Source organism: Vulpes vulpes, chromosome 4 (assembly GCF_048418805.1).
Source record: "Vulpes vulpes isolate BD-2025 chromosome 4, VulVul3, whole genome shotgun sequence".
In the NCBI taxonomy this organism is placed as follows: domain Eukaryota; kingdom Metazoa; phylum Chordata; class Mammalia; order Carnivora; family Canidae; genus Vulpes; species Vulpes vulpes.
The window spans coordinates 99085651-99111089 of record NC_132783.1 but is presented as its reverse complement, the minus strand read 5'-3'; the positions used below and the strand labels follow the sequence as shown (position 1 = coordinate 99111089).

The window sequence follows — 25439 nt, the reverse complement described above, 5'->3', positions numbered from 1 at the left end:
ACAGGATTTAACAGCAAAGAAACGAAATAAAACTATAATAGAAATTAAAGTAAATTACAACAACCAAAAGTGATAAATTCAAATGAAAAATGTAGTGTCATTGAAGAAAAGCACGAAAATAACCAAAGAGAATGGAAATGAGATAAAAAGCAAAATGGAACAGAAAGCAGTTGAAATGAGAGACAAAGAAGATCCATCTCATGTATAATTGGAGTTTACATGCACACATACATAGACACAGACACATGTACACAAAGAAACAGAAATATCTACATTTAAAACTATAATCTGAGGCACCTGGGTGGCTAAGCAGCTAGGTGTCTTCCTTCAGCTCAGGTCATGATTCAGGGTCCTGGGACGGTCCTGAATGGGGATCATGCTCCACAGGGAGCCTGATTCTCCCTCTGCCCCCCCCTCCTCTCTCTCATGAATGAATGAATGAATCTTTTAAAAAATAATAAAACTATAATCCAAGTTTTAGGATAAAGTTCTAGGGTTAAGTGAGTGAAGAAGAATGAGGAGTGACAGCTAAAAGGGTTTCCTTTTGGGGTAATGAAAACTGTGGTAATGGCTGCACAAGTCTGTGAATATACTAAATATCAATGAATTGAATAGTTTAAATGGGTATATTATGTGGTATGTGAATTATATCTTAGTAAAACTGTTTAAAAAAAAAAAAAACAACCATAATTCACAAAAACTTTCCAAGAATAAGAAACCTGACTGCATGTTAAAAAGGTGTCTATACTATGGAAATTAAACTCTTAGAAGTATCTTATGGAATTATTAAATTCTAAAGATAAAGAGGAAACTTCTCACCATCTGCAGTCCAAATAAATTTAGTTAAAAAAAAAAAAAAAACTTAAAAGAGAAAGAGCATTGAATTAGCATCAAACATCTTAAAAACAGCATACCAAGCAAGGCATCAGTGGAGCAACATTTTCAAAACATTGCAGTAAATAAAGTATAAAGCAAAGATGTTCTATTCAAAGGCAATAGAAAAATAGTTTTAAATAAGTAAACAGGTCAGAGAACTCTGTACCCATAAGCTCTTCTTCAGTAACCAAGAGATGACTCAGATACAAGATGCGGCTCCTGGGTGGCTCAGTTGGTTAGGTGTCTCTTGACTTCAGCTCAGGTCAGGATTGCAAGGTGGTGAGATCAAGCCCCACACCAAGTTCCAAGCTTAGTGGGCAGTCTGCTTGAGATTCTCTCCCCCTTCCTTGGCCCCTCCCCATACTCACATGTGCATGCACTCTCTAAAATAAATAAATAAATCTTAAAAGAAAAAAAAAAAGAAGAGGAGGAGGAGGAGCATATAAGAATATGTCATACTTTCTGACAAGGTAGAAATAATGAAACTTAAAAATTGGAAGGAGGAGCACCTGGGTGGCTCAGTCCATTAAGCACCTGTCTTTGGCTCAGGTCATGATTCCAGGGTCCTGGGATTGAGCCCCAAATAGAATTCCCTACTCTGTAGGGAGCCTGCTTCTCCCTCTACCTCTTTCTGCTGCTCCCCCTGCTTGTGCTCTCTGTCAAATAAACAAAGTCTTAAAAAGGGGAAAAAAAAAAACTGGAAGAAGAATGGATCAGAAAAAGGAAAGAAAAACAAACTCTGTTATATAGTTCATAGGTGAGAAGTAAAGAATTCCAAGGAAGACTGATAAACTTGTTAATAAAACATTAAATTTTTAAAAAAACAAGAATTAGAGGCCTTTAAAATATTATAAGAGTAATTAATAGAATAAGTATACAAACCCTCCTAATTTTAAGAGAAGTTTCTGGACACATGGGTGGCTCAGTGTGGTCTCCATCTGACTTTTGATTTCGGCTCAGGTAATGTTCTCAGGGTCATATGATTGAGCCCTCTGTTGGGCTTTGTGCTCAGTGGGGAGTCTGCTTGAGGATCTCTCTCTCTCTCTTCCCCTTCCCTCACTACTTATAAATCCAGCTCTCTCTCTTTCTTTCAAATAATAAATCTTTTTAAAAGTTTCAAAAATAAAAAACACATCATAAAAAAGTAGAAGATACACAAGGAGACATAGATTAAAAACACAAGAATACATTCTACTCCCAGTCCAAAATAGATCAAGACAAAAAAGAGTTCAAAAGAATAAATATAATCAAGAAGGTAGGCAAATCTTAGAGATCTCAAACTTTACACTACTAATAGAGACTAAATGTACTTTTCAAGCACACATGAAAATTATCATATTTTAGATCACAAAGAAACAGTAAATTCCATAAAGGAGAAAAATCAAACAACAAGTCTTTGATCAAAAGACAATAAAACTAAAAATGATTCCCGTAAAAATAATTTAAACTTTTTCCTTCAAAATCAATGCCCCCAAACAACCCATGAAGCTTCTGGACTGTACGTCCTTTGAATATTTAGTAGAATTCCCCTTAAAACCATGCTAGTCTGCTGCATTTCTGTGGACTAGTTCTTTGGAAGTTTCTCTGTTCTTGTCTTCATAATTCATACTTAGATGAAACAACACTATAAAGAATGCAGTTCACCCTAATTTATATGTTTGACACAGGCCCAACAATCACAGAAAAAGCTTCTTATAGAAACAGGCAAGTTGATACTCAAGTTCACATGGGAAAATAAACTTACAGAAATACTTAGGAAAAAAAAAAAACATGGAAAAAGAAAGGCTACACAAGAGGGGAAGCAGCCCTACAGGCACTAAAATCCACTATTAATAAGCCATTCTAATTAAATATAAGGTACTTTTATGGCATAGGAATACACAATTACTTCAGTGTAGGGTCAGCAAGCTTTTTCTGTAAAGGGTCAAAAGGTAAATATTTTAAGCTTTGCAAGCCTTGAAGTCTCTGTCACAACTACTCAACCGTTCTGTTGTAGCACAAAAGCAGCCATATACAGTATGTAAATGAATGAGTGTGGCTGTGTTCCAAAATAATGTTATTTACAAAAACAAAGCTGAGTTTGGCCAGCCATAGTGTGCCAAATCTTGGTTTAACAGAATAGAACTTCCAGAAATAGACCCAAGTACATAACGGACGTTTAGTACATGATAAAAGTGGTATTTCACATCATTGAGAAACTTATTTTTTTTATTCTTTTTTATTCTATACAGACATTTGGAACAGAGCCAGGACCCACCAACAGGCTTTACAGAAAAGTTTCATTAAACATTACATGCTGCCTCTAATTTAGTCCCACAGATGAAACCATACATATTTTGAACATAAATAATCTTGTATTTGTGTGCACTGTTAAGAGCATATTATGCGTTACCAATCACTGTGGAAATGTCAAACCCCAATGATGAAGATTTTATTTTTTGGCATTTCTGAGAGCTATTGAGGAATAGTTGACCAACATCCCCGTATACATTTACGGCATACAGCAAGATGGTTTCATTGACATATACTGTGAAATGATTATCACAATAGCTAACATCCACTTTCTCACACGGATATGACAAAAAGAATAAGGAGGAAATTATTTTTCTCCTTGTGATGAGAACTCTAAAATTTACTATCTTGGGGCACCTGGGTAGCTCAGATGGTTAAGCTTCTGCCTTCATCTCAGGTCATGATCTCCAAGTCCTGAGATTGGCCCTACCCCACATCCAGCTCCCTGCTCAGTGGGGAATCTGCTTCTCCTTCTTCCCCTCACCCCGACTCATGCTTTTTCTCTCTCAAAAGTATATATTTTTAATCTTTTAAAAAATTTACTCTCTTAACAATTTTCCTATATACTGTACAGCAGTGTTAGGTACAGTCATCGTGCTGCACCTTACATCCCTAATGAAATTTGTGCCTTTTGACCACATTCCTCCAATTTCCCCACTTGCCATCCCCCACCTTTGATAACTACAAGTCTGTTCTCTTTCTCTGTGAGTTTGGAGGATTTTGTTTGTTTGTTTTTAAATATTCTCATACAGTAAAATCACAGTATTTGTCTTTCTCTGACATTTCACTCAGCATAATGCCTTCAAGGTCCATCCAAGGTATGTCACAAATGGTAGGATTTCCTCATTATTTTATAGCTGAATAATATTCGTGTGTGTGTGTGTGTAAAATAAAACTTCTACATGCATTCACCCATGAATGAGCACTTAGGTTGTTACATGTCTTGGCTATTGTAAATAATGCTGTTATGAACATAGGAGTGCAGATAGCTTTTCAAGTGTGTGTTTTCCATATCTTATATTCCCAGAAGTTTAATTGCTAGATATTTTTAACAAGAAGTGCTGGGACAACTTTGTTAAGCATTTGAAAAAGATAAAGTTAGATCCATACTTCATAGATTATATATGAATAGACTCCAAATAGATCAGAAATTTAAACTTCAAGAATGAGACAATATTAGAAAAAGACATGTGAATATCTTTAAAATCTGGATGTAGGGTAAGGTGATTTAAGTAGGAGTCAAAATCCAGATGCAATAAAAAGGAAAATATGAAAATGTGGCTAGATAAAAATTAACTTTTGCATAGCAATATTTTTTAAAACATTATAAAATCAAAAGGAAGAAAGCTAGAAAAAAATATTTAAAACGTATGTTACAGATAAAAGGACTTCTATGCCTAAAATTTATTTCAGACAGGGGGATAAAAATTACCAAAATCCTAATAGGAAATGGAGAAAAGACTTGAAAAGACTTTTTAAAAGATATAAAAATGACCCTTAGATAAGAAAAGATGTTCAGACTTACTCTTAAGAGATGCAAATCAAAGCTACACATTTCTTACCTAACACTGGCAAATATTTAAAAAAAAAAAAACACTGGCAAATATTCTGTCAGTGAACCAGCAAGAAAACAGGTACTCTTATATGTTATATGTGTCTAGTGGGAAAGAAAACGTATACAACCCTTTTGGAGGATAATTTGGCAATATTTAACAAAATTCCATTTGTAATTACATTTTGACCCAGCAATCCCAATTCTAGGAATTTTCCCTGAAGATACACTGTAATTAAATAACATTATGAAAATACAGGTGCACAAGGCTATTCAGTGGAGCACTGTTTGTAATTTCAAAAAAACTGGAAGCAACCTATATGCCCATATTTGATACTGGCTGAATAAACTGTAGCGTATCAACACAATGTAATACTATGCATCCTTACAAGGCCTCTATAGACTGATAAAGAGTAACTTATAAGGTACATTTTTAGATGAAAAAGTGGGAAAAAAAAGCATCTATATACATCATCTTTTGCAGAAGAAACAAGCAGAAATAAGGAAATATACATTTGTGCACCTGTTCGTTAGTACACTAAAAAAACCCCAGGAAGGATAAACCAGAAACTAATGAAACTGGTTACCCAGTGGACAGAATGGGAAGAATGAGAACAGGACAGAAAGGATGACTACACCTGCTTGTAGAACTAGGTACATTAAATGCTTTATAAACTCAAAAATACAATTGACAAGGATTGGAAGAGATGGAAGAACAGCAGAAAGATATAAAACTAAATATATTTCAAATGAATTACACTTAATAGTGGGGGAAAAACTAAATCAAGTGACTCTTATAACTCAGTAGTTATAAATAGTCAGTAGACTACAGAGCCACAAGCAAAAGACTGATTTTTTAATTATAAAGAAATATTCAGCATAATTAGTTTTTATTTTTCAGGGATGTAGTGTAGGTGAGCAATTCTAAAACTACTTAATATACATTCTAGAACTGAGTAAATATATTGTAGAAAATAGAAGTCAGGTTTCTCGCTGTTAGAGAAGGGAGTTATAAAAACAAAAAAAGCAAGGGTGCCTGAGTGGTCCTCTTGATCTCGTAGTTGTGAGCTCAAGCCCCGCACTGGGGTCCATGCTGGGCATTGAGCCCAGTTTTTTTTTTTTTAATGTAAAATGAAAAGTGTTACAGCAGGCTAGAATGAAATCTATAAGTTTAGACTAGAATTGGAGATATTGTGAACTCATGGTTTTTAATGCACAGAAAAGGAGGGAAATTTTTTTATAGAGAAAAAGACAAAATTATACATATATTACCTAACATGGTTGGCAGAGAGGGTCTAAAAGCACTCCCAGTACCACTAAGCACACCTACCACCAAGATTTAAATATCATTCTTCACTAAAAGAAACCAACGCTCCTTGGAGAACTGACTCATCCCAGCGCTGAGTATAGGAAAATACAAAATGAGCCTGGTACATTTTTGTTGCAGCAGAAAAGTAAGGAAGTGTTTAAAGAATTATGAGGACAGATCAAAAGGATATATAGGAGCCAAGTTGAAAGGGCATCCACTAACCAAATTTTGAACAGCCTGACCACCAAAATAAATAATGATAAAAACAAATCTTAACTACTGAATAAAATAGGAACCACAAATCTATACTGATATAATAAATGAATAAATTGAAATTCTAATGAAATGAGCACATTTATACATTTATAGTGCAGAAATGAGCACATTTATACAGGTCAAAATACCTTTCCACAAAATATTTAATTACGAAGGGATAGAGGATAACCATACAGTGAAGAAAGCTGCTAGACACCACCTTACTCAAGTAATCAAGATGATCACTATTAGTAGTGAGGAAAACCAAAGTCAGATGCAACGAGAAGAACACAGCATCACTTTTGTGATATTCCTTTCAGAGATGTATAACCTAATTCTAATCATAAGGAAACAAACACAAATTGACAGATATACTACAAAATAAATTATCTATAATCTTCAGAAGCATCATGGTCACGAAAAAGTGGATTAACATTTGCCTTTTACTCCAAATTAAATAGCTAGGAAGCATCCCATAATATAAGAAATCTTACAAGAATTCCAATAATTGACTCTTAGTTTTCTAAAGGGAGGACAGGGGAGAAAGAACCTCCCGTACAACAGGGTAAACAGTCTTTATGTACAATCTATCTACAAAAATTGGCAGTTGGTTCTTTGTATTACCAGGCCATCAAACAGTACATGGTACATAGCAGTCAGTAAATATGTACAAGATTCTATACTTTCTTAAGTATTTTCTGAATAACATCATTCTAACTGAATGATCTCAGTTTGAAGTCCATCATAGCACCTAGGCAATTCAGCAGGAAGGCATAGGCTGGCACACTTGCTATGTGTTTGAAAATGTCTCTGAAATTCTTTTCCTTGGCCAAGCATATCCAGGAGTGTTAGATCTTCTTTCAGTAGGCCATGCCTTAGCTGACCCAGCAAAGATTCAAATTGCTCAGAGAAAAGAGGTACCATTTGTAAAGAGGCCTGTGAATTTAAAGTATACTACTGAATAGGCTTGTTAAATTTTTCCAAAATAATGTTTAATCTTATTGTAGGTACAATGAAATACAAACTCTCTGGAAAACAATTTAACAAGACAGTATGTCTCCTGGAAACATATCCGAAGTCATTGAAAATGAAGGCAAAGATTTGTGCACAAAGATGATGATTAGTTTTTTAGTAATTAAAAATGAAGATTCTAAACACCCAGAAAAATGACAAATCATGTGATGTTTATCAAATACATTACATGGTAATTTCAAATTATGTCATGAGAAATTTTTTTGAGAAATTTTTAGTAATAAGACATTAACACAATCATCCTGAATAAGTGTACAAAGCATATCAAGTAAAATAAGCATATGAAATTATATATACATAAAAGATTCTCAACTATGTAAAATATATACATGGATCAAATACTGAGAGAAAATATGCCAAAATAATAAGAATGGCAGTCTCTAAATTGAGGATTATTTCTCATTTTCCTTCCCACTCTCATCCAAACATTCTACAATATACATGTATTACTTTTATAATCGGAAAAGAGTATTTTTAAACAAAACAAAAATACAAGCTAGTCTTCAAAGTAAGATCAACTTTTACTCAAAATACTCTTCAATTCACATGAACACTTGGATTCAAAGAACTCGGAGAATAAAATCCAAAACAGTTCTAGCTAGAGCAGCAAATACCACTACACCATATAATCCTAACAAAGCTTAAAGATAGCCATTTATTCACATTCCAATTTATTATGCCTATTCAGGAACTGTTCTAGAAAACGCGTATGTTTATCATGCAGTGAACAAGACAAGACCCTTTTACTCATGATACTTAGATTCTGGTCAGGGAGAAAGACAAGGAGGGGGGAAAAACATGGGATATAATTTCAGGTAGTGCTAAGTGCTATGAAATAAAAAAAAAGCAAGGTAAAGGAACAGAGTGAAAAGCAGGAAGTTAGTTACTTTAGGCTGGGTGGTCAGAGAAGGCCTCTAAAGAACAGATACTTGACCATATAAACCATTGGTTTAATATTAATAAGATAAATAGCCTATGTGTAATTGTCCTATTGTGTCATTGTTCCAAGATTTAAAAAACTCTATTTACAACTTAAAAGAACAATCATCTCTATGAAAATAGTTTCTGTTTTAAGAGGCAGTAAGATGGGATCCCTGGGTGGCGCAGCGGTTTAGCGCCGGCCTTTGGCCCAGGGCGTGATCCTGGAGACCCGGGATCGAATCCCACGTCGGGCTCCCAGTGCATGGAGCCTGCTTCTCCATCTGCCTATGTCTCTGCCTCTCTCTGTGTGTGTGACTATCATAAATAAATAAAAAATTTAAAAAAAAAGAGGCAGTAAGATACATTGGAACTAGAGAGACTAGGTTAAATCTTGACTTTGCCACTTAGCAGGTAGGTGTATGCCCTTAGGCAAGTCATAAGCTTTTCTCTCTCTCTGAATCTCAATTTCCCCACGTATAAAAGAGACATAATAGCGCCTAGTTTATAAAGTTGTTCAGAGGATTAAGAAAAATAACATATGGGAAAGGGTCTAGTAACGTGACTGGTAGAAGTTTTCATTAATTGTGAGTTCCCTATACAATTACAGTTTTTCCACATAATATGAGTGCTATATTGAATGATTTTCCTGAGGAATCACTATTGCAAGCATTTCATTATTGCACATAGACACATGTCTTTTTATCTTCCAACCTTATCAGGCACTCCAAAGCCCAAACCACCTCTGACTAAATGCTTGTTAGATATTAGTGATACAAATGATACTGCCTTGACAAGATTGTTACCATTTTTACTAATGTCACACTCACCTTTTCCTTCTTCATGTCATGAACTGCCTATTTCCATTCTGGATCCCTAACTCCAAAGTTTGACCTATTCTTAGTCACTAGTTGTAATGATTGATTTTATATGTCAAAATGGCCATGGTGGTCAGTTATCTGGCCAAACACTGGTCTAGAGGTTGTTGTGAAGGTATTTGTGGATGTGATTTACATTGATAATTGATACACTTTGAGTAAAGCCTATTATCCTCCATAATGTATGTGGGCTTCATCCAATAAGTTGAGGGTCTTAAGAGCAAAGATTCTGCGTCAAGACTACAACAGAGATATACTGCCTGAGTTTCTAGCCTGCTGCCTGCCCCACAAATTTAAATCTTGCCAGTCCCCAAAATCACCTGAGCCAATGTTCTAAAATATCTATTTACCCATACACCCACCTACCTACTTACCTACCCACGTATCTACTATTGGTTTTGTTTCTCTGAAAAACCCTAATACCACTAGCCAACCTTAGATTTGGTTTCCCTGCTTCTTCTCTAAAATTTAGGTTCCAAGACAGAGTGGCTTTTTGTCTGTTTTATGCACTCTATATCCATCCCCTACATTAATACACAGTAGGAGCATCATAAATATCTGTTGCTTGAAGAAAAACAAATGAGTAAACAAAGAGTGATTTTTAATTTGGTCTTTATGCTTTCCTATGTTTTCCAGTTTTCTACAGTGGGCATTTATTTCTACTATAATCACATTGTTGAGAATACAACAGTCCCCCTTATCCACAGCTTCGCTTTCTCTATTTTAAGTTACTCACTGAGAACTGCAGTCTGGAGGCAGATAATCTCCTCTGACATGTCATCAGAAAGTCATCAGTAGCCTAATACTAAATCACAGTGCCTACTGTCATTCATGTCACTTCATCTCATCACGTAGGCATTTTATCATCTGACATCATCACAAGAAGAAAGATAAGTACAGTACAATAAGATAATCAGAAAAAGAAACCATATTCACATAACTTTTATTACAGTATATTATTAAAATTGTTTTATTATTAGTTTTTGTTGTTAATCTCTTACTATGACTAATTTATGAAGTAAACTTTTTACTAAGTATATAGGTATCGGAAAAAACATACAGTACCATCTGCAGTTTCATACATTCACCGGGGGTACTGAAAAGTATTCCCCACAGATGATGGGGGAACTACTGTAATGTAATCTTTTTCACTGAAGTTTGGTCAGAATTTAAAAGACCTAAGAAAGGTCGTATCCTTTAACTCAGAATTTTTCCAATGAATAATACAATCTGAGCAATTCATCATAGACGCTAAAATTTAGTGACCTTAATATCCATCAAAAGAGACTGATTATTGTACTCCCAGACAATGAAACTCTATACAGTTACTAAAAACACCCTTTTAATATGAACCGTATTGATAAAAATGAGGTTATAATTCATTACATAGAGTATAGGCCTATATATCAACAAAGAAAAAAATATATATATATACATATATAGAAACAAAATGTCAAGAAGAAAAAACAAAGACTGGGCACTAAAATGAAATGAGATTATGGCTGAACGGTTCTTTTTCATACTTTTCTCAAAATTTTTGCAATGAAAAAGTATTCATAAATGGAATTATATAAATCAACAGAAATACATAAAACCAGCATTTTTAGAAGTAACATAATAAATGCCTGTTAAATGAGGTATAAGACATCATTTTCATGGAAAAAGTAAAGACATTTTCTAATACAGTCTGAATGCCATTTGCTTGCTTCCCTATCCTCAAATTATACTGTTAAACCTTATCATGTAACGTTTTAAAAACCATAAATTAAAACTGTTATTAACATAAGACGTAGTTTTAATTTTTCCATAGTAGAAGCCCTCTTCCATAGGAAATATGATTTCCTCAGTGCAGTACTATAGGTGAGGCATTGTGGTATCATGACACCTTTATCCATTAAGAAAATATAACATGGAAATGATGAGAAACAAACAACCAAAAATTTCAATTAAGAACAGAGAAAAATCAGTCTTTCAGAAAAATGTTAAAATGAATCTTTCCACTTGGCACTGAACTTTCAAAGCCAATCATCGTTAACAAAATATTGAAACTGGCATTTATATGGAAAAAGACAGCAATAAAGTGTGAGGACCACAGAGGCTGATGACTGATGAGGCTGATACTGGGGACATAAAGAACAACAAAAGCTTGAAAAGAGACTTCTGTGAGTGGGCATCATGCGATACAAGAAGTGAAACATGAGCATATGATTTCAAATCAATGGGAAAAAAGTAAGATCAGTATATAGTATACAGAAAACAGAATGGCCATTGAGAAAGAATGTGGATCCCTAATTCACAGCATATACCAAAATAAATCACACAGAAACTGAACAATTTAAATGCAGACCATAAAGCCATAAACCACTAGAGGAGTAAAGGACAGGAGTAAGTATGACTACATAAAAAGGAAAACTTCCTTTCAAAATTTTCTTCAAAGTAAAAAGCATTAAAAATAAAACTGAAAAGCAAATGCCAAACTAGGGAAAATTATGTGCAATAAATGAGTTACTGTAATATATAAAAAGAATTCCTACAAATCAGATTTTTAAAAAACCATCAATAGAAAAAATGGAGAAAATGTATGAAGAGATAACTTATAAGAAACAGATGTCCAATAAATCAATATGCATACATATATTTCTATCTCACTAACAAGCAAATAAATGTACATTAAATAGCATATTACTTTAACATTTTCATCTATCAAAAAAAATTTTTCATCTATCAAAATAGCAAAAAAAATACAAAATTAAAATGTCTAATGCCATCTAAGGTATATGAAAAGGGAATCTCTCTGGGCACCTGGGTGGCTTACTCAGTTGAGTGTCTGGCTCGATTTTGGCTCAAGTCATGGTATCAGGGTTGTGGAGACAAGCTCCACACTCAGCAGAGAATCTACTTCTCTCCCTCTCTCTCCCTCTGCCTGTCCCCCAACACTCCCCCTCATGCTCTCTCTACCTCTAAAGTAAATTAATGAATCTTAAAAAAAAAAGAGAGAGAGAGAGAGAGAGAGAGAAGAGAATTTCTTATCCACTGCTCTTAGGAGCATAATTTGACCCAGCCTCTTAAAAGTACAACTTAGCCACCTAAAGTATTTTTCATGGACACACTCTTTTACCTAAAGAAATGATCACAAAAATACACAAAAACTTAGCTAAAATGATGTCCTATTCAACATCACTTAAAATGTCTCAAAAACTGGAAGCAGTTTTGATATGGATAAAAGGGCACTTTCAAACCAGTAATATTCAATGGAATGTCATGCAATGATTTAAAATGATAATAGAAAGTCTTAATTCATCATGTTACTATTTACCACTTTTTATCATTGGTCTAATTTTGAATAAATGTAGATTATTTTTAATAATATTTTAAAAGTAAACCTTAAACATTTTTGTGATGATATCTACAGCTTACGGCAATGACTGGACTATAAAATGGTCCAAAAAAATAAAATAATAATAAAATAAAATAAAATGGTCCAAGTGGGGCACCTTGGTGGCTCAGTCAGTTAAGGATCCAACTCTTGATTTTGGCTCAGGTCATGATCCCAGGGTTGTGAGACTGAAACCTGTGTAGGACTCTCTCTACATGCTGGGTGTGGAGCCTGCTTAAGATTCTCTCTCCAAAAATAAATAAATAAATAAATAAAAATTAAAAAATAAAAAATAAAAAAAATAAAGATTCTCTCTCTCCCTCTGCCCCTCCCCCTATTCACTCTCTTGCTCACATGAGCTCACAATAAATAAATAATAAATAATCGATCGATCGATCGATCAATAAGTATGTATCAATCTCCAGGAAAACAGTTCAGCCCTATCTAACCAGAAAATGCACCACCCACTTTGTGATAAACCACTGAGCTATACACTTAAGATCTCTACACTTTTCTATATGTATGTAGTAATTCAAAAACGGGGGGAAAAAAAAAAAAGCTGTACTCTTCCTTCTCACCCCCCTTCCCCAGCAAATCTGTGAATGATTGAAGTATCACTAATGGAAGTTATTTAGACTTTATAAATCTGGGGACATGTCTGCAATATAGTGTTAAGTAAATAAAGGAAGTACAAGGAAGGTGCTATGCAGTTTTTCTAGGGTGAGCCCATTCTCCCTATTTAAAAAAGGGGGGGATATCCCTTAATTGTAGTTACATACCCTCAAAAAAACCCAAATACACAGTGGTAGACAGCAAACTGTTAATATTTGGGTGCAGGGGAAGATTGGAAGGGAGAGATTATTAAACTTTTCTATATTCAAATAATTTAACAATAAAACACTGATATTCGTTGATCAAGTAATTGTACTTCTAGGAGTTTATTCTGCAGACATAATCATGTAAGCCTAATTAAATATTCAATGAAATTAGTGAAGTGAAGTGCTAGGATACAAAAAAAACTGAAATGTAAAGTTCCTTCAATAGGGAATTGGCCAAATTCTTTTTTAAATAATAAACGACATAATGGAATATTACTGCAGCTATGAAAAAGAGTAAGGTCTTAGAGGGCTTTAAATGCTGACAGGGAAGAATGGTCAACATAGATTATTAATTGAAAAACAGTATGTAGGGATCCCTGGGTGGCGCAGCGGTTTAGCGCCTGCCTTTGGCCCAGGGTGCGATCCTGGAGACCCGGGATCGAATCCCACGTCGGGCTCCTGGTGCGTGGAGCCTGCTTCTCCATCTGCCTATGTCTCTGCCTCTCTCTCTCTCTCTGTGACTATCATAAATAAATAAAAATTTTAAAAAAGAAAAACAGTATGTATAGTATGGTTCCATTTGTATTTTTTTAAGCTTCTGTCTAAAAGGATACTGGAAACTATTAAGTGATACTTTGGGAAGTGAGATCTGGGGTCAAAGGAAATTTTATATGTCTTTTATAACTTTCAGTACCAATCATATTTTTAAGTCTATGAGCCATTTTTAAATGCTGACATGAAACAGTGATTTGTCAAACTCCTTTTTACTCTTTAGGCCATATTAGATTTGCTTTAAAATGCCTTGGGAAAAAAAAAAGTTGGAGAAGAAAATGGAAATAAGAATAGGATTGATTTTGAAAAACTGTTCAAGGTTGAGTTGAATGGCTCTCTTTATTTTTCTCTATGTTTGGGAATTTCCACAGTAAAATTTTTCACATAAAATCTTACAAAGAGCCCTGCAACAATAATACAGATAAATCCAGAGTAAGGCACTATGCTAGGCCCTCCTTTACCTCACTAGTGACTCCAAAGTCAAACTCTGGGACTCCAAGGGACATTTAAAACACCACTGGTTACAATCATTACCATCGCTATAATAACACAGCACAATTTGATGGATTCCTCCTTACCTAACAGACAGAAGGAAGACCGTAAAACAGCAACAAATGTTCTCTCCAGGTGGTGAGTTTACCAATTGATTTTTTTAGTAATTATATTTTGTAAATTTTCTTATAAGGAGAAAAAAATGTGGTTTTTTTTAATGTTCATAAAATACAACAGACTGTGCCATTAAACAATCCAGAAGGTTACTCCAAGCCTTCACAGTGGCCTCAGAGTACAACAGAATATGCAACAAGAAATGATAAATCCCCAATGTTCATTAGTAAAGAGACAAAACCAGTGAGTTGGAATAGCCATGTCTTGACATAAGGAAACAGCTTCAAACAAAAGGAGAGAACACCTGACAGGAGAGGCCATATCATATGCCTGGTCCTTTAACTTATTCTTAGCCTGCCCTGGAATGGAATCTAAGACTGTTAAGACTGGAATTCCCTGTCCTTGAGTAGGCAACCAGGAAGAAATAATGAAAGAAAGAAATGGATTTTCATCCCCTCAACAACAAGCAATCAGTAAAGGGTAGTTGTTACCTTTCCCTACTTTACAAAATCCAGAATAACTCTCTCTGTTCTTAAAGATGAGGAAACTAAAAAAAAAAAAAAAAAAAAAAAGATGAGGAAACTAAGGTTCAGGTAAGTTAAATAACTTACTTAGCGTCACAAAGTTACTAAAGTAGCAGGTAGAAGACTAGAAATAAGGTTTGTCTGCTCCAGAGCTAGGATTCTTTCTACCAAGCTACAGCCCATATCTAAAAATATCCTTTTATCCTGTAAGTTCCAACTGTAGTATTCTTAAACCTCTGTGGCTCACTATCCATACTGAAAGTAAGAAAAGAAACAAGGCAGCTGTCACAAAGTTGTGCTGATGTCCAGCAGCATCCATACTAGAACTTGGAAGGAAGATGGCACTGAAATTTGATTCACGTGATCCTTGCTGTCAATCCAAATCATCAGTCCTCCCCTTGAGAACACTCTCCCCAGCCGAGAGCTTGCAAATGGCATTCCCAAGAAAATTTGTCAGTCCATTACATGGAACTCTCTAAATTCTAGGTGTTAGCTTTCCTTTTAACACTAGAAATAAAGGAGAATTTGTTCCAACCTAAAAATGGCAGTTGCCAAGAAATTATCACTAGGGCATGGTGACTAGAGCACTAGCTTTGTAGTTATCCAGACCTATGTTCATAACCCAGTTCTGCCACTTAGATAAATGTGTAACCTTAAGCAAATCACTTCAGTTCAGTAACTGCATATACCAAAAAGCGATCACAGATAACTTCTCCATAAGGATTAAATGAAATAACCTAGTGCCTAGATCCTGACACATAAAAAGGAATGGAAAATAAAGGATACACAGTATCATTAACATTGGTATTATTCCTGTGCCATATTAGTCTTAGAGTCTTAGCAAATATGCTATATGGTCTGAACTCTTGATTATCTGATGTTCAATCTGGAGAGCAAAACCAACTAAGATATTGATTCAGTTCAGCTTGTTCAGAGACATCCAGATATTCCAGCTCAACTGTTCTTAAAAAAAAAAAAAAAAAAAAAAAAAAACTGTTGAGAGTTCTATTTTAAACTGGTTCACATTTTTTAAAACTTTTTAAAGATTTTTTTAAGTGTATTTATTCATGAGATACAGAGAGAGAGGCAGAGACATAGGCAGAGGGAGAAGCAGGCTCCTCACAGGGAGCCTGATGATGCAGGATTCAATCCCAGGACCTCAACATCACGACCTGAGCCAAAGGCAGATGCTCAACCACTGAGCTACCCAGGCATCCCTGGGTTCACATTTTTTAAAACCACATATATGTTTAGCTAACTTCTCAGTTTTACTACACACACACACACACACACACACACACACACAATCTTTCTTTCTCTCTCACAAACTTTACTTGTAATTTTGTCATTTTCATTCACAGGTCTGCTTTACTACAACGCATTCCGTCAGAGTAGAGAATAAGTCTGTATTGTTCATCTTTATGTGTCCAGCACCAGTATAGGCCTTGGCCCATAGCAAATGCTCAGTAAATTTCTCACAGAAAAGCCATTCAGGAACCTCACTAGCTTTAAGATTCAGGAGGGCTCATATTGGCAATGGGAATGCAATTTTTTTCACCTACAAATATTTGGCAGGCATTTCTTTTATTTTCAAATAAATAATGGCTAAACAAGTCATATACCAGATATCTCAACAGTAAAATTTGCACAAACAAAACTAAGAAGGAAAATTCTAGAAACAGCAGCATTCAAGCACAGAGGAAAGAACAATTTTGGAATCAGGCCAAGCTGGGGTTCAAAGGCCAGCTCTACCACTTAACAGCTATACATATCTCCAGGTGAAAAATGGAGATAACATCTACTTCACTGTACTGTCACAAAATTAATATATGTGAAGCACCAAGTACTGTGGATGGCAAGTGGTCTTTATTTTTTTTTTAACAGTTTATTGAGGTAAATTAGTGATTTTTATTTTTTCAGTCTTAGCTGTTTCCTTTTCTCTCCTCACAGCCAGCAGAACCCAGAGGGATTACATAATGCCTTAAAGGGAACTACTACCTTTATTCCTGCTTTTCAAAAGGTACACTAATTCAGCCACACAGACAGGCTAACCGGCTCAAGTTCCAACTGGCAATGGGTCCAGTGTGATAATTTTAAGGTAGGTAACCTTAGAGTTCTGTAGGTAACCTGTTCTCACCTGAGGCCTTCTTACAATGGGCTCGCTGAGAGATGTGCAATGTCAAGCAAGAATCATCTTTGTGATAAAACAAAGATGTAGCATATAAGCCAACAGGCATTCTTTGGAAACCCAAACCCATTAAGTCAACTAAATTGTAGCACTGTTTGCAGACTGGAAGTAGAGAGCAGGAACACTGGCCTTAAAACAGTATATGTAAAACCAATGACTAGACAGGAAGGAAATCCTCTAAGTTCTTTAATACATGTTTACTTTCCAGTCACAAACAAAACAAAACAAAACAAAACAAGAGTAATGATTTGCTAATTCCAATCAGCTGAGTACATATTTCATTTCACTGTGCTGCAGACTCTCAATCATATACTAAAGAAAATAAAAACCTAAATAAACAACATTCCCAATACATCTCTGAAAACATTATTTGCTCCATTCACATTTCAGTGAGTATCATTCAGTATTTCACCGTATTTCAAGGTCCATTCAAGGCAAAATTTTCATTTTTTTTCTTTTACATGATTTTCACTGGTAGAGATTAAATCAAAGAACTTGGAACACATTTGGGTTTCCATTTTCAACAAGGTAAGAACCCAGATTTCCTCCCACTCACCCCACCTCCAAAGAATTCACAATACTGATACTAAAATATATTGAATAATGCTTCCCACTGGTCAACTACTTTTTAATCGAAGTGAGAACAATCTGCACTTCAATCTGTACTGCAATTCTTCCCCTACTTAAATTTCTGGAAAAAAACTCACACGCCCCACTAAAAATTAACTTTAAACATTCAAGTAATAAGCATTTCAGAAAAACACACTAGGAATATAATGCAAATATCCATTATTTAACACCAAGGAGAGTCCATGCAATAATGTCTACCATTTCAAGAACATTTTTGTTAAAGTTACATGGCATGCAGGGAAGCTGCTTTTCCAAAGATAAATATACATTACGCTGGAGCCTCACTGGAACACCCAATCCCTAGGCCCTGAGTGCTGTACTGCCTTTTAATGCAGACTCTACAACAACTGATCTTATACTGAATTTACTCTCTAGTTAATTGTGTTAGTGAGGTTCCAGTACAATTTTCTAAAGAAAGCAATTTGAATCAATAACCACACCAATGCTACTCAGAATGTCTGCTAGTAAGTAAATAAAATACACAATCCCAATATAAAAGAAATTCTCCTCCTTCCTGGTTCCCTCACTCCATTTAGAGACAGTAAACATAGGAAGATAACCTCAAGAACAACAAAGTCATCTATGCCATCAATAATATCCCTCTAACTTATTTCCTCATTTCATTCACAGTGTTTTGTTAAAACAGGGCAGACACTAGAAATTTGATATTGCTTTTTAAAGATATAATAAACTGTGTGGAATATGCAGTGATGAAAACTGAATATAGCTACTGAAACCATACTTAATTAAATACACGTTTTCTCTAAACAGAACTTCCCCAATAAAGCCACAATATTTTTGGCCTTGGCTCCCTTAGAATCCATCCCAACAAGTGAATGCACTCCGGCCACACTCTTGCTAATAATTTTTTCCTGAGCAACCCCTCCCCACCCCCAAAAAGTTTTACTTTTATCTGTGGAATTCTCTGCCAGCCTCGGCCTGGAAACCTGGGTGGACCCTGAGGACAGGTGTCAGATCTGGCCTTTGGGAAGTGGCCCAAACTGACAATTATTGGCAGCATAAAGCTGTGACCTTTAATAAACTTCAATTTGAGATTTTATGCAATTAGTAATTCCCTCCCTACTCCTTTTTTGAAGGAGGGAGAGAAAGCATGCCAAAAGGATGAGTTTCAAAATAGAAAAATCACCACTTTAATTATGAAACCCTCCCAACTCAACAAAGAACTGTTAAAAGTAGCCAAATGGAAAATGTCAGGGTTTTGTGGGCACATGCACAACTATTAAACATGAGAATCAGAACTTCAAGATGGGGGAGGGGAGGGGAGAATAAAAAGCAGGAGCAGAAAAAGAGGAGTAGAACTGGGCCCAGCCAAAGACCCATTTTCTCTGAGGGGCCCCTCTTGGTACTAACTCCTCTGTGTGGGGCACCCAGGCTGGAGAAAAGCAGAGGGTTACACAGAACATTTAGCAGACTTAACATTGGATTAAACACACTACTGCAAGTTTCAACAAATGTTCATGGCATACGTAAAAAACACATTTACAACAAGAAAGAAGAGAGGCACCTGGAGACATCTGACACTGGGCATGCTCTGCAGGCAACTCAGTGCGCACATGCTCTCTACCAGGTTGGCGCAGCCTAGCCACAAAGACCTTGGCACAGAACACTGCAGGATGACAAAAAGGAAGGAAGAGAAGAAGCAGTTAGAGGCCGCAACAAATCACTCCTTCACACAGGCAACTTGAATGTTAGTTGGGCAGAGGATGTACCCTTGGCAGTTTGGAGGTCAGGGATGGTGGTCCTAGACAACTTCTGAAACCCTGGGAGAGGGCCCACTTACTGTCCTAAAGAAAGGAGGTTTCTGCTGCCAATCACTAATTCCTCAGGACACAGCAAACAGAATCAAGAGGGAGAGAGAAAATGTTTAAGTGAAAACCCACTAAAGGGAACTATGAAAGTCTGAGTGTACAAGATTAGTGGTAAGATTGTGACTATAACTTCATAAAAATAACGGTTTCTAGTCTGTGTCATATAATTATAACTGCCATTGTTACATCACATACTATGTGCCAGGGACTTTAATGTGTTTTCTAATTCCCACACCAGAGCAAAGAAACGGAGGCTCAAAAGTTAAATCATTTGCACAAGGACACACAGCAAAGGAAGGGACAGCCAGAATTTTGAACCTTCATTTGTCTGCTATTAAACCCACATTAATTCTACAAGACTATGATGCTTCTATTATAAAAACTCTGATCATCTGAATTTTTACCATGTAGATACAGTTTTGTACTTCCCTAAATAAAATCACAGGACACCTAGAGACATAAGGCAAAAGGAATAAGAAAGATGAGTGATAGATTGATAGATATAGGCAATAAAAGAGCTAATTAAAAACATATCTGATTTTTCAGTGACATCCACATCTCTGCCTTTCCAAAGAAAAAACTTTGGAATATGATGGTTTTAATTTTAGACTTTGTTTACAAAGTTCATTTGACACAAGTAAGAACTTAAAGACTGTTTCATTTACCCATTCCTACTCTCTTTTAAAAGCTTGCTGGTTTTAAGGGAATTAAGAAAAAAGGAAAATATAAAAATTAACATATACATTGTGGCTAGTATTTTTAAGCCACCAGATTATTTATGGTATTCAATAAGTACTTTTTTCTGCAGACCTAAGGTCAATTAATCTACTATGGCAAAAACAACAACCTGGGGGTGGGGGGGGAACCTTGCCTTAAAACTGAAGGTGGGTGTGTGGATTCAACCAAAATACTCCAGAAGTTCAGACTCAACATCATAAACTTGTTTAACCTAGCTATAATTAGGATGGTCAGACATCCTCATTTTCCTTGGACAGTCCAGGTTTATACTTGTTGTCCCAGCATAACTTTCATTCTCAAAAGCGTTCTGGTTTGGGAGACAAATTCTGTGGTCATCCCAATTATAAACAAAGACAACTAGGCTTAGAATCAAATAGATGTGGGTGCCTATCTAGCATCTGCCACTTACTAGTTACATCTCACCTATAATTTAACTCGATATTGAGATCGATTATTTTATTTTACTTTATTTTATTTTATTTTATTTTATTTTAAAGTAGGCTCCTCCAAGCATAGAACCCAACTCAGAGCTTGAACTCATAACCTGGAGATCAAGACCTGAGCTGAGATCAAGAGATCAGACACTTAACCAACTGAGCCACCCCGGCGCCCTGAGTATTAAGATTATTTAGAAAAGGCATTTAAAGAATACAAAACCAGAGGGATCAAATGGAATAAAAAATTGAGCAGCTTTGGTAACAACCATACAGTTCCAACATGTGCCTTTATTGAAAAGTTTACCATAGCCAATATAGAAACCTATCACTAATCCTTCAGGCAAACATATTTTGTTACTCCAACACTTTCAGAGTGCCACAAAAGATGCTAAAGGTTTGTATAATAATATAATGAAAACAGCTGCCATTTTATCAAGCTCTTGTTAAACGCTAAACAGTTGACATAGTAAGCCCTCACAAAAAACTTTTTTCCACAAAAACTCTTTTAAGAGAGTTATTATTCCATTTTACAGAAGAGGAATCCCAGGATCAGTAAAGGAGTGCTTGATTTGTTGAAATAGCAACTTGTTCAAGGTGCAAGAAAACAAGGACTTACTGATAATAAAATTAGGACTAAAAATTAATCCTGCCTGACTCTAAGAAACTTTGTTTTCTCTCCACTAACAAACTCTATCCAGAGATATCTAGTAAATGCTTGTTAAAAGAATACTTACATCAGTATGCATCAGAAGCAGATGGGCAGAGAAAAGGCCCAGACATATTAATTTGTATACATTGCTTACATCGATTATTTTAAATTAAATTCCAACACCCCCATAGTTCAATTTTAGGTTTCCGTATTGGAATCTTTATAATTATCCAAATCACAGAATCACTCAGATCTGAGAACAGAGTTTAAGGATTACACTTGGATTCAACAACTGATATCAAATTAACAAAGCTCACTTGCAAACCAATTTTTCATTTATTCCATAAAAAAAAGTTCCCTCTGCAAGACTTAATATGTATTTAATTAAAATAGTAAAACTATGAAGGCATATCAATACTATACCCTGATTAGATTCTGCCAATGCCTTGGGATCCAAAACTTTAAAAAAATAAAAAGGCACATTTTCACATTTAATAAAACAAAGAATCATACAGAACTGGAAGACAATTTAGTCTGTACTTCCACCTCTGATTTTAGAAGAAACTAAAGCCAAAAGAAGAAAAATAATCATCTTCCCAAGGTTTCCTAACCATCTAATGACTTAATACTTACAAACACATGAAAAACAATATAAAGAAAATTTTCTGAGAATTTCAAAATATTAACCATTTATTACTAATGCTTTTAAAAGCTTGATATTGAAATTGTATATTCAGGAAAAGATAAGAACCCTTTCAAGATCTAATTTCCAAGAATGTATCTTTATAATATCTATGAAAGACATCGTGGGGTACAGAGTAATGCTAGTATTTATTAAAGGTATTAGAACTTCTTTACATTCACACTCAATTACCTTGAAGCTAAGAAACCAACCACTGTGCTGAAAAATAGTCTTTACAGAAAATGCCACTCTAGGAAATACACCCATCCTTTCATAAGGATGTACCTGGTAGTCTAAACAAGGCTTCTTTTAAGTGTAACGGACCAAGAAGACATTGATCTAATTTGAAAATAACAGATAAAAATAAAATTTTCACACTTATCAACCTAAGCGCATTAAAATGCAGCTAGGACCACAGCAGTAACTGATTCTTAAAGCTTCTAATTTTAAATTTGGGAACCTGGTTGGAAACCCATGTTGACTTGTGGAATAACTATTATCTATCATTCTTTAACAGAATACTGTAAAGATTTCTTCATATTAGCTCTACTCACAATGTAGACAGACTCCAAGCCATTGTGTCTATCCCCACCCCCCCCCTTTTTTTTTTTAAAGATAACTGGTCTCTCTTTAAACCTGAGGAACACTATTTCATCATTAAAATATGTCTCAAGAACTTACCCTAACACTGTGGGTATTTACCAACTTTAACAAATGCTTATTGACCTACTTATTAAGCCAACAACAATACAAACTAAGCCTCTTTCCTCTTGAGACTTCAGCCTCGAGCTCAAGAGAAACCCACGGGGGTCACAATGGGGACACTTAAGGGAGGCCTCTCAGGGGTAGAAAACCCAGTGGTAGAAATGTCTGCTCTGATTTCACATGTAGCTACTTGTAATGACTAGTGTTCTAACTAGAATTATTTATGAAGAATAAGAAATTATTCACACAGGGTTCTAATATTAACAGCAAATACTCAGATTGATTATACTTGCAGGTTCTATAGCCAAAGAAAATACCATTAGTCAAAGATACTGATAGTGTTTATTAATTTTGTCATACCCACTATGTAATCAAAAACCAAAATCAGGGCCACCATACTGAGAAACACCATAAATCAGTAAAGACAAGAAGAATAATAGCTTTTGGCATTTTTCAAAAGCAAAAAGTTATTAAAAGAGGTAGGAGAGAAATGTCCTAGGCTCTCTTCCTATTGCCATAGGAACCACAAATCAAAAGGAAAAAAGTGGTTGCATGCACCTTGTCTTCTAATTGGCTGGCTTGAAGGAGAACTCACAAAAGCTAACTTTGGTCTGTTTCTAGATGGGATTATTTTGAATATCCTGCCCTGATTCCTTCTCAAAGAGGCAATTCTTTAAAAGCTACCCAAAGAGGTATTTTATGTCAATCGTCTCTCTAATGTCACTCTGATTGAGAGATAAGCCTTATTTTCTATATATTAATAAATATAAACTTAGGGGTTTCCTATAAATCCCCTACAATTTTGTTCTTTAAACCACCTCCCACAGAATCATTACTAGCGTCATCTAACTCCTATCATCATGCTTGAGATAATTGAGTGGCTTAAATACTATTCCATTCAACAAACAATATATCTGAACTTACATCAGCAGACAGAAAAGCAATTAAGACATTCTCTCTTGTCCAAGAGTCCATAGGAGAGAATTTTGAGAATGTGCAGTGTAACACACACACACACACACACACACGCACACGCACACGCACACACACACAGCCTTAACTCACCCAAAGGAGGAGGATGCCTGAACTAAGCCATAAAGGATGAGTAGGAGGCAGCCAGGGTAAAAAGAGAAAGAAAGACATTCCAGGCAGAATAAATAGCATAAGCAAAGCCAAAGAGCTAAGAAATGGCACATCCTACTCAAGGATCTGCAATTAATTTAGCATTACTAAAGTATTTCAGTATGAGATGGGGAAAGCTGAGAGGCCAAATCACAGAGATCTTTCATAAACCATTCTGTCAAACTTGGGACTTCATCCTGTAGGACAACAGTTCTTATACTGTGTGCTATATATGCAGTTCACCAGTAAACAACCAATCCTTCCCAAGTGTGCAGTCCAATTTACCATCAACACGCCCAAGAGCTTTTTTCAGCAACTCAGCATACATACTATTTCAACCATATCTGTCAAAGGGATAGAAGCCAGTCATGCAACACATTGGCAAGCGTAGGAGTGAGGTTCTTAGACTAAAAGTCAGGGACAAAGCAAAATACCAAGCCAAAGCCAAGCCAACTCCAAGCCAACTCAAGCCAGCCTCAAAGAAAGATCCCTGGCAGCTAGAGAGAAGTCTGTTGAAGAGAAGATAGAAACAGAAGTCTCTTGGAGAATCTAACAAGACAGCTTCTCATTTTTACTTTTCAATCAATACAAATTTCTTTCAGCCAGGTTACAAAAAGTAGATACAAGGGCCAGCACTTACCTTTGGAAGTACATGTCTAAAGTCAATTTTCATGCCCAGTCTAGGTTCTTTTTGTTTGTTTTCAATAAAACTTCCACCATGCCCTACTGGTAAGATAGGATATAAAACAAACAGTGACATGATAATGAAATGGAGGCTACCAAATAACAGAAGAAGTGAAATAAAAGTGAAATAAAAGGTCCATGTTATGGTTACCATTTGGCCATAACACTCTCCACTGGGAATCTCTATCCAGGAGTGGGGATTTGGTCCATATCACAGGATATGTAAACTCCACGAGATTATGTAACTCCAGCTCTCTAAACCTGGATGTGCAAGCTACAGAGTATCTATCCATTCTTTTAGCTGGAGGCTGTCCTCACCTCAAAGCAAATAAAGCAAATACTAAAATTCGTCCAAATCAAGAACTATACCTATTGTGTCTGAATTATCAGACTGTTGCTTTTTCAAGCAGCAGCAGTAGTTGTAATGAAAATAGGGCTACAGAAAGCTTTTAAAAGCATCTCCCAAAGATTCAGAAACCTAGGCTTCTGCTGTCAAAATGTTTGATAGCAACCTCTAAGAGCAAACTCCCACCAAAAATTGTATTGCTTTTAAAACCAAGAACCCTAGTACAGTAATCAGGTTGTAGAATAAAAGTTAATTCACAATTTAAAGGCATTCTTCAAAGCCTTTTAAAGAACAGAATACTAGCCCAATGCCTCCAAGTGTGAAAGACTTCCCTGAAAGACAGGAAAAATGATTCTATCTTCAAGTGTTAGAGCTTTAAACATAACCAAACAGTAGTGAAGTCAGGACTCAAAGCCAGAGCCCAAACTTTCTTTAAACCCC

The 25439-nt window shown here is 35.6% G+C and overlaps 1 protein-coding gene across 21 annotated transcripts in view; it reads right to left on the bottom strand.

Moving 5' to 3' along the window:
* Positions 1-25439, bottom strand: part of FBXW11 (F-box and WD repeat domain containing 11) — a 127470-nt gene that overhangs the window by 69323 nt on the left and 32708 nt on the right. For 8 of the 21 annotated variants that reach the window (XM_026007165.2, XM_072756605.1, XM_072756594.1 and 5 more), the window contains one exon: positions 19332-19433. The exons of 7 other annotated variants lie outside the window; for them this stretch is intronic. In XM_026007165.2, coding sequence (XP_025862950.1) covers positions 19332-19433 — 102 coding nt within the window. Of the gene's footprint in view, positions 1-19331; positions 19434-24608; positions 24695-25439 lie in introns of all 21 variants that reach the window. 6 more of the 21 variants (XM_072756602.1, XM_072756596.1, XM_072756604.1 and 3 more) reach the window with 1 other exon arrangement.